This window comes from Protomyctophum bolini (assembly GCF_963924005.1).
Source record: "Protomyctophum bolini genome assembly, chromosome: 14".
Taxonomy (NCBI): domain Eukaryota; kingdom Metazoa; phylum Chordata; class Actinopteri; order Myctophiformes; family Myctophidae; genus Protomyctophum; species Protomyctophum bolini.
Genome location: NC_137875.1, coordinates 1,303,739 through 1,313,925, shown reverse-complemented (window position 1 = coordinate 1,313,925; position 10,187 = coordinate 1,303,739). Strand labels below are relative to the sequence as shown.

Genomic DNA, 10,187 nt, shown 5'->3' with positions numbered 1-10,187 from the left:
GGTTAGAGGAGGAGAGAGGAGAGCGGAGAAGACATCATGGAGGCTGAAGCTTCCAGAGGACCTGCAGCATCTTCTAAATGTCACCAGAGGAGCTCCAGTGACCAGTGTGTCCTGCAGCGAGGAGGAGGAGGAGGAGGAGGAGGAGGCGCAGAGGGCAGTGCTGTGGACATGGTCACCAGGGTAAGAAGAACCATGGACACTTTATCTACTGTTTCTACTATCTATTTGATTTGATTTGATTTATTTTATATATTCATGATACAATTCATAGAAGAGCAGTACAGAATTATCAGCATTGCACAAACAGTCGGAGGACTTCTTTCCATTGTGATCCAAATAAATAAATAGTTACAGCATATGATAAGAAGAACATGTGTACTAACATCACAATACTAATGACATTTACAACCGGCCAACATCATCAGATCAATAAACAAAAGACAATATCGATTTAAGCATGGGGGTCATCGTCATGCTGGCTTGTGTGGTGGACATTTTTTGTCCAAATTCCATTTTTGCCACAAACGTACAGAATGAGCGGACAAGAATATTACCAGAAGCTCATAAAGAGATAGCCCTGAATGACCACGGCTGAGAGCATTCAAACAGAACCAAATGGACCCTTAGACAGGTCTGTAACTCTGAGAGCATTCAAACAGAACCAAATGGACCCTTAGACAGGTCTGTAACTCTAGACTGAGGGCATTCAAACAGAACCAAATGGACCCTTAGACAGGTCTGTAACTCTAGACTGAGGGCATTCAAACAGAACCAAATGGACCCTTAGACAGGTCTGTAACTCTAGACTGAGAGCATTCAAACAGAACCAAATGGACCCTTATACAGGTCTGTAACTCTAGACTGAGGGCATTCAAACAGAACCAAATGGACCCTTAGACAGGTCTGTAACTCTAGACTGAGAGCATTCAAACAGAACCAAATGGACCCTTAGACAGGTCTGTAACTCTGAGAGCATTCAAACAGAACCAAATGGACCCTTTTTACAGGTCTGTAACTCTGAGAGCATTCAAACAGAACCAAATGGACCCTTAGACAGGTCTGTAACTCTGAGAGCATTCAAACAGAACCAAATGGACCATGGATTTCAATGGTCCTGGTCCATTGATGACTAGTCATTTCCTAATATTAATGACTCAACCAGACAATCCGGTGAATTTCTAATTTGACCTCCATCTTGTCACTAGTCACATGACTCCATGGACGGTCATCATATCAACAGGTCACCAGGTCATTCACTTCACTGTTTCTCAACTAGTGGAAAGATATATTCTTTTAAATCAACAAATCCTACATTACTAAATGAAGGGTCAGGGACCACCAGTGGTCCACGGACCATTCATTCATCATCCATTCATCAAGAGCGGTCTTGATATCGGAAGGTCGCTATAGTTTGTATCCCCGGACCGGCACGTTAAAATTACCACCGCTGAAGTGCCCTTGAGCAAGGCATTGAACCTCTACCATGAAATGTTCTATGAGCAGGGCCTGGCTGTAAACAAGTTCTGGAGCTTAGTCCAGTTACCCTGGGTAAACATAGTACCTTTTAGTCCAGTTACCCTGGGTAAACATAGTACCTTTAGTCCAGTTACACTGCAGGGTAAACATAGTACCTTTAGTCCAGTTACCCTGGGTAAACATAGTACCTTTAGTCCAGTTACCCTGGGTAAACATAGTACCTTTAGTCCAGTTACCCTGGGTAAACATAGTACCCTTTAGTCCAGTTACCCTGGGTAAACATAGTACCCTTTAGTCCAGTTACCCTGGGTAAACATAGTACCCTTTAGTCCAGTTACCCTGGGTAAACATAGTACCCTTTAGTCCAGTTACCCTGGGTAAACATAGTACCTTTAGTCCAGTTACCCTGGGTAAACATAGTACCTTTAGTCCAGTTACCCTGGGTAAACATAGTACCCTTTAGTCCAGTTACCCTGGGTAAACATAGTACCCTTTAGTCCAGTTACCCTGGGTAAACATAGTACCTTTAGTCCAGTTACCCTGGGTAAACATAGTACCTTTAGTCCAGTTACCGTGGGTAAACATAGTACCCTTAGACCAGTTACCCTGCAGGGTAAGTACCTTTAGTCCAGTTACCCTGGGTAAACATAGTACCTTTAGTCCAGTTACCCTGCAGGGTAAACATAGTACCTTTCCTTCCTTTCCTTACCTGTTGAAAACCCCTGCTTTACACCACTCCTTTACAGTTTACAGAGCACATTTAGAGAAAGAAAAGAAAAGAAAAGCATAAAGTAATGATAGTAATGCAATACTGTCTGGGGGGAGGGGGATGTGTGTGTGTGTGTGTGTGTGTGTGTGTGTGTGTGTGTGTGTGTGTGTGTGGAAGACATTAAACCGCACACACATATATGTATTCATATATTCATAGCCTGCCACATTCATTATGCATTCATATATCCAGTGCTGGTGGGCTGTGCGTATATTCATTCATATATGCGTGGTTGGTGGCAGGACATGCCTTGCATACTGCCGCGTATATATAGGCCATCCATCCATCCATCCATCCATCCATCCATCCATCCATCCACCCATACATACATACATGCAAACATACATACATGCACTCATTGGCCCTCTGCACGCCGGAATTACCGCAATTTTAGGCATTTATCATTTCCGCAAAACCTTGAACTTGAACGTGTGCCAGGACAAACATCACGTCAGGTCGGGAGCTGTCGTGGGCCGTCACAGGCATCGAAACATATGTTTTCACTCCTAAAATGTTAATATAAAACTGTATTATGTATATACATTGAGAGAGATTATATATATACAAGGAGAGATTTCCGATATGACGATGCTATGCATGATTGATAAGCCGTGAAGCCTCTACGATGAATAAAACATGACACATCATGAGAAATGGAACGAGAAAGAGTCTCAATTAGTTCCTCCCCTGTGAACAGATTGATTCCAAACTGCACAGGGCCGTAAATGTCTAAATTGAACCGTAGGGTGGCACTTGGTGCTGTGCTAAATGGAATATGTGTTACTGCGTTACTGCCATAGACTGTAACAAAATATGGACAAAGCGTTCTCCGGGTCTAACATCAACGTAAAATGAAGTCTGTCAGTCCTTGTATTGTAAGTCGCCATCTTTCTAGATCCGTTTTGGCCCAGCTGGCCATTGGCTGGCCCAGATCTGCTGCTAAATATGGGGGTCCTTGACTTGAAAAGGAATGCTGCCCAGACCGTGTGTGTTGTGACGTTAACTCCTCATCCTTCCCCCCCAACCCAGGTGATGAAGGTGGAGTCGGGGGCGGGGCTGACGGACTACCAGGGGGCGGAGCTTCACTTCCTGCGCTCCCGGGTGCGGCAGCTGGAGAGAGAGAGAGCGGAGATGGCGTCGGAGAACCTCCGGCTGAAGAACATGCTGGTAAACGGTATGGTCACAGTAGAACCTTCTAGAACATGCTGGTGACGTCACGTCGTGTGTGTGTGTGTGTGTGTGTGTGTGTGTGTGTGTGTGTGTGTGTGTGTGTGTGTGTGTGTGTGTGTGTGTGTGTGTGTGTGTGTGTGTGTGTGTGTGTGTGTGTGTGTGTGTGTGTGTGTGTGTGTGTGTGTGTGTGTGTGTGTGTGTGTGTGTGTGTGTGTGTGTGTGCGCTTGTAATGCACGTAACTCGAGAACCGTTCGCCGGTTCTGCAGGAACAACAGGCGGCAACTTCCTTTTCCCTCAAAACGATATCATCCTGATGACTACAAAACATGTGTCATGTATTCTGCCTCCATTTCCCAGAGTTCCCTGGGCTCCTGTCCAGAGCCTGTGTCATGTATTCTGCCTCCATTTCCCAGAGTTCCCTGGGCTCCTGTCCAGACCCTGTGTCATGTGTACTGCCTCCATTTCCCAGAGATCCCTGGGCTCCTGTCCAGACCCTGTGTCATGTGTACTGCCTCCATTTCCCAGAGTTCCCTGGGCTCCTGTCCAGAGCCTGTGTCATGTATTCTGCCTCCATTTCCCAGAGTTCCCTGGGCTCCTGTCCAGACCCTGTGTCATGTGTACTGCCTCCATTTCCCAGAGATCCCTGGGCTCCTGTCCAGACCCTGTGTCATGTGTACTGCCTCCATTTCCCAGAGTTCCCTGGGCTCCTGTCCAGACCCTGTGTCATGTGTACTGCCTCCATTTCCCAGAGTTCCCTGGGCTCCTGTCCAGACCCTGTGTCATGTGTACTGCCTCCATTTCCCAGAGTTCCCTGGGCTCCTGTCCAGACCCTGTGTCATGTGTACTGCCTCCATTTCCCAGAGTTCCCTGGGCTCCTGTCCAGACCCTGTGTCATGTGTACTGCCTCCATTTCCCAGAGATCCCTGGGCTCCTGTCCACCATGTGGCAGACCCTGGGCCAGTCCAGCCAATCGGTGTCCCCGCCCGGCGATCACAACGGCTTCAGCCCCTCCTCCTACACGCATCACCATCACCACGACGACCCAGCCAACAACAACAGCCTCCCAGCCACCGGGCTCTTCAGCGGCCAGCATCACCCCGTCGCCATAGCAACCAGCGAGGACCACCTGAGGCTCCACCCCGTCGTCATGCCGACCAGCGAGGACATGGGCGGGGACATGTCTCCGTACGGAGAGGAGGAGGACGAGGAGGAGGAGGAGGAGAAGGTGAGGAAGAGACGCACCTGAATATAAGCCGCACCAGCCAAATTTAGGGAAAATCCCAAATATGTACGTATACAAGCCGCACCGGACTATAAGCCGCAGGTGGCCCCCTAGTGGCCGTTTCGTTAGCTCAAGAGCCTTAGTTGGCTCTGCATTAGCTGTAAAAAATCCATAGATTAGCCGCACCGTTGTATAAGCCGCAGGGTTCAAATCATGGGTAAAAGGTCGCGGCTTATAGTCCGGAAATTACGGGTAGTTATTAGTTAACACAATCTGTTACTGTACCCAACTGTACAACTACACAAGACCAACTACATGATGATGGGTTAAAAAGTGGTGAAGTGGGCCTTTAAGTGCAATTTCGATTTACTTGAGTATTTCAGTGTCTTGATACCAGTGTTAATTTTGTCGACTAAAACTATGATGGAAAATGTTTGTCGACCTTTTGTGACTCTTTTGATACAGAGACAGTCAGGAGAGGAGAATATATTTTTTATTACATTTTTTTAATCCAAAATGAGTTAATAGCACAGACAGACTCTTCACACACTAGAGCATGTCTGAAATAAATGTCAGAGCTGAACTCGACATTTAGAGTCCACAGAAGTGAACCTTTTCAAGCCTGTTTTCTGAACTCACTGTTTCTCTGCAAGACGTTACTCTATAAGCCATATCTCCTAAACTGGTGGGTCAAACTGAACAACCAAATTATGTAAAATGTACATTTCAATGACTTCATCATCATCATTTTTCGACCGCGGTCGAGATCGTGGATTTCACAATATCACGCCAGACTTCCCGGTCCTTCATCGCCATCCCCAGTTCCTGCTTAATGATGCATGTGTCCCTAGCGATGACATCATGTGTCCCTATAGTGATGACATCATGTGTCCCTATAGTGATGACATCATGTCTCCCTTTAGCGATGACATCATGTGTCCCTATAGCGATGACATCATGTGTCCCTATAGCGATGACATCATGTGTCCCTATATCGATGACATCAGGGAACGACAGCTTTTTCTACCTCTGGTCTGCTTTGAGGCAGGACTCCAGAGAAGAAGGGAAGATACAACCTCATTGTCAGCTCTGTAGCAGTGGCCGGAAAACTGTGTCCTTCTGGATCGGACTAGTGTAGAAACACGGGGAAGGTTGGCGTATATTAGATCAGTCGATGGGTAGCCTCTGTCCCAGGCTTACTTATCTGCGAAAAAGAAAAGCCTGGTCACAACCTATAAGGCAGAGAAGCTATCGGCGGACGTATCCTCCGGAACTGCCGTCAAATGTATTTCCCCCCGGTGGATACGATATTTTCCCGACCAATCACAAACACTTGTTTCATTAGCGGAGAATGTAAACTGATTTGGAAAGCATCAACGACTTCACTTCCGCTAAAATCCCGCAACTTCTGCTGATAGCCTTTTCAGTCTAGGTTTTGCCCCGGGCGGGCGATGGGTGGCGCTCTCATTAGAAGGCGGGTGTAAGTTCTCTAGTTTCTTTGTTCAGTGACTTCGGCCTGGGTCAGAAAGTGTCCCTTCAGTCACTGAACTAAACCACTGAACTAAAACCACCTCTGCAGGTGAGAGCAGGAGAGATGGGCGTGGCCCAGGAGGCTCCTCCCATGTGCACGCAGACAGACATGACGCTGGCCAGCAGGAGGTGCTGTTCAGACGCACCGCCGTGCATCAACGGAGACGTCGGCACACACCCACACGTGAGAACACGCGCACGCACACACACACACACACCCACGTGAGAACACGCGCACACACACACACACACACACACACACACACCCACGTGAGAACACGCGCACACACCACACACAAACACAGACACACATGAGAACACACACACACACACACCACACACACACACACACACACACACACACCACACACACACAGACACACCACACACACACACGCACACACACACACACACATACCCACACGTGAGAACACGCGCACACACCACACACACAGACACACACACACAGACACACATCAGAACGCACACACACACACACACACACACACACACACACACACCACACACACACAGGAGGAGAAACCTGTTCCACTGTACATTGTTACCTAAAATAAAAGATATAAAATGGAAAAAGACCATCAAAAGTAACCAGTGTTTCATATGAACTCATTCATAAAAAACAAGTTAAATATATAATACTATTATAGACTTTGTTCCTATTGTTTGGGAGTCCAAACCTTTAAAAAAAAACATAATAATTAATAAAGTGACAACTTTTACAATATCACCATTACCATTATCCAAATTAATTCCATATCATTTTTTTTACATTTTGGGGAAAAAAATAGCTCTTTTTCAATGTGAAATGCCACCGAATTCTTAATCCTTTTCCTCGTCTTCATGGGCCAAAGTGTGAAAGCTGCATGCTTTTATTGTGAAGGCAAAGGTTTCTGAATGCTCTCTGTTCTCACAACCTACCTGTCTGTCTGTCTGTCTGTCTGTCTGTCTGTCTGTCTGTCTGTCTGTCTGTCTGTCTGTCTGTCTGTCTGTCTGTCTGCATGACGTGATCATCATGCAGTTGCGCACTCCAGTGAAAGTGTACGGCTGAGAAAGATTAGTTAATTAGTTAATTTGTGTAGGATAAGGGCTTATTGGTGGGCTTTCCGCTAGATATTAAGGCCTGTTTAGGGTGTGTTTTAGCGCCGGAGATTTGGCCTGGAAGCCTCTTATTGAAACACTCACTCTTGAACGAAGTTGAACGTGAGAAAGTTGACGTTCACACGCGCCAGAAATGAACGTGTTCACAATGACCGTTCATCAAACAGAAATACCGCAGTACGTTCAGTTCACGTTCACCCTGAATATGAACGCGTTCGTGAACGATCGTTCAGTTCGACTGTACTCATGCACTGTGTTGGGTTTGTTTACTTTTGAGAGAAAACTATATTTTGACCCCGTCCTGCTTATTTATGAGTGACAACGTTTCTGTTCAAATACTGTAAGTGGTTGTAGCAATATAACTATTCTGATGGCCATCTTTGTTATGGAGTGTTTGGTTCAGTATAACAGGAGTCTCCCTCCTGTTAGTGGCAGTGGTGGCCGAGTGGATTGCGGAGCGGTCTAGATACCGGAAGGTCGCCAGTTCGAATCAGCGGTCCGACGCGTTAAAATGACCACCGCTGAAGTGCCCTCGGACAAGGCATTGAACCCCTACCATGAAATGCTCCATATGTACAGGGCCTGGCTGTAAACAAGTATCTGATGCTTAGTCCAGTTACCCTTCATGGTAAACTTGATTTACCAGAACACATTTCTTCTTCTTTCTTCTTCTTCTCCCCGTCTGTCTCTCTCACACGTTGTACTTGCAGGTCGGGATACCAATTTCAGCCAATCAGGAGAGAGAACCCTTGCCATTATATCACAAGGTAAGGCTCATTATGTCACGCTGGACGAAGGACGAAGTTCAGTCTTCACATTTTATGTTCCGGCCCGACACTTCCACACTTCCACACTTCCGGCCGTGTTGTTTTTGGCAGCAAATTTCTATTTTAGTTTTAGTCATAGTCTTTGGACTGAAACTTCATTTAGTTTTAGTCACATTTTAGTCACCTGGAAATGTCTTAGTGTTAGGGTCGATTCATACTCCTATTTTAGAGCCGAATAAAAGTCGGTTCGGCGCTGTAGAGCCTACAATTTGACGTCATTTGAGGTTCGGGGGGGCGGGTACCGTCCTAAAGTCGGCTCTTCGGTGCTACTGAAATTTTCTGACGAGCCGAAATCATTTCGGCACTACAGTGCCGAAACAGGAGTATGAATCGGCCCTAAGTCTAGTTATAGGGCCGTTTGCACCAAGAAAGATTAAATAAAGTTTAGTTTAGTGTTAATCAGGGATTTGTTGATCAAGGATTAATTTTAATTCGAGTTGTGTTGCACCACTTAATTTTAAGCATTGCTCAACAGATCTGTGATTAAATCCTTAACCTGTGATTAAAATCCATTAAACTGTGATTAAAACTTTAAACTGTGATTAATTCATGGATTAAACTTTGTTGTGTGTCCGCCATCTTGGTTTTGCGCTGTAAATAAACAGCAGCAGTCGTGAGCATCATTAGCATTACTATTTCATTCATATTTGAGAATGTTTAAATTATAGTGCCTGCAGCTAAAATATATATAATAATAAAAGTCGTCTCGCTCGCTAAAAAAAACAACAGACGTATGGTCACTCCGTGGTGCGTGGTAGGTTTATAGATCTGTTCCGTCGATCACACACACCACCACTTCCTCCGATAGTTTCCCAAACAACAACAAACATGTAGAGGTATATATGCTGCCATGTTGTTTTCAATTAAACCTCCTCTCCTGCTGGTTTAGAATTAATCCCTTATTGATACTTAAATCAAAGTTTAAAGTAGTGGTGCAACAGGATTGACATTAATCCAGGTTTACTGTGAAAATTAAAACCAAGATTAAAAAAACAAAACCAAGATTAAAAGGATGGTTTAAAACTAAACCGGATTAGTGAAAACATAGGTTTAAAGTTTGGTGCAACTGGATTAATAGATAAACCTTGATTTAAACCAGATTAAGGCTTAATCTTTCTTGGTGCAAATGGCCCTTAGTCGACTAAATGTCATAAGATTTTAGTAAATCTACAGGTGATTTAGTCGACTAAAATGTATTTTGGTGGGACTTGATGCCGTCTTAATGAGTGTTTTTACACTTGCTGAAAATAGCAGATCTAGATCAGCTATTTTCAGCATGCAACCAAGTGTAAAATGACTGGATCTCTTGTCCACTATTGTCCCTTCCTAACATTTTTGTCTAGTTTTTATTTGTCAGTATATTTAGTCTTAGTTTTAGTCACCATAGCTTAGTTTTCATTTAGTTTCCATTCATTTTTGTCAGTGAAAAAAGGTAGTCGACGAACATTTTTCGTCTTAGTTTTAGTCGACGAAAACAACACTGGTGACCAGTCTTTTCTCTCTGTCGTGCGTGTGCGTGTGTGCGTGTGTGCGTGTGCGTGTGTGCGTGTGCGCGTGTGTGTGTGCGTGTGTGTGTGCGTGTGTGCGTGTGCGCGTGTGTGTGTGTGTGTGTGTGTGCGCACCAGGTGAACCACGTAGAGATCTACCCGGGCTCCGGCGTGTCATGTGACGTGCGTTCGTGGCACGCGGCCAATCAGGCGCAGTCTCCCACAGCGATGGCCCGGACGCTCCTATTGGGCGTGTTCGACATGACCACGCTGATGAACAGCAACCTGCGGGGGGGGCGGAGCCGCAGGTCGTCCTTCCACGAGCAGCGCTCTGCGCTCGACCCGCACCGCATCAACGCCATCTTTAGTACGACACGCATTACGCACGCACACACACACACACACGCACTGGACACACACACACACACACACACACACACACGCACACACTGGACACACACACACACACACACACACACACACACACACACTGGACCCGCACCGCATCAACGCCATCTTTAGTACGATACGCACACACACACACACACACACACACACACACACTGGACCCGCACCGCATCAACGC

The 10,187-nt window shown here is 45.9% G+C and overlaps 1 protein-coding gene across 1 annotated transcript in view; it reads left to right on the top strand.

The window, feature by feature from the left end:
- LOC308327859 (uncharacterized protein) overlaps nt 1-10,187 on the top strand; it is a 12,077-nt gene continuing 1,890 nt past the window's right edge. The window contains exons 1-6 of the mRNA XM_080781427.1: nt 1-180; nt 3,275-3,419; nt 4,334-4,641; nt 6,218-6,352; nt 7,998-8,054; nt 9,740-9,968. Of these exons, the coding sequence (XP_080637553.1) occupies nt 37-180; nt 3,275-3,419; nt 4,334-4,641; nt 6,218-6,352; nt 7,998-8,054; nt 9,740-9,968 (1,018 nt within the window). The 5' untranslated portion in view covers nt 1-36. The remainder of the gene's footprint in view (nt 181-3,274; nt 3,420-4,333; nt 4,642-6,217; nt 6,353-7,997; nt 8,055-9,739; nt 9,969-10,187) is intronic.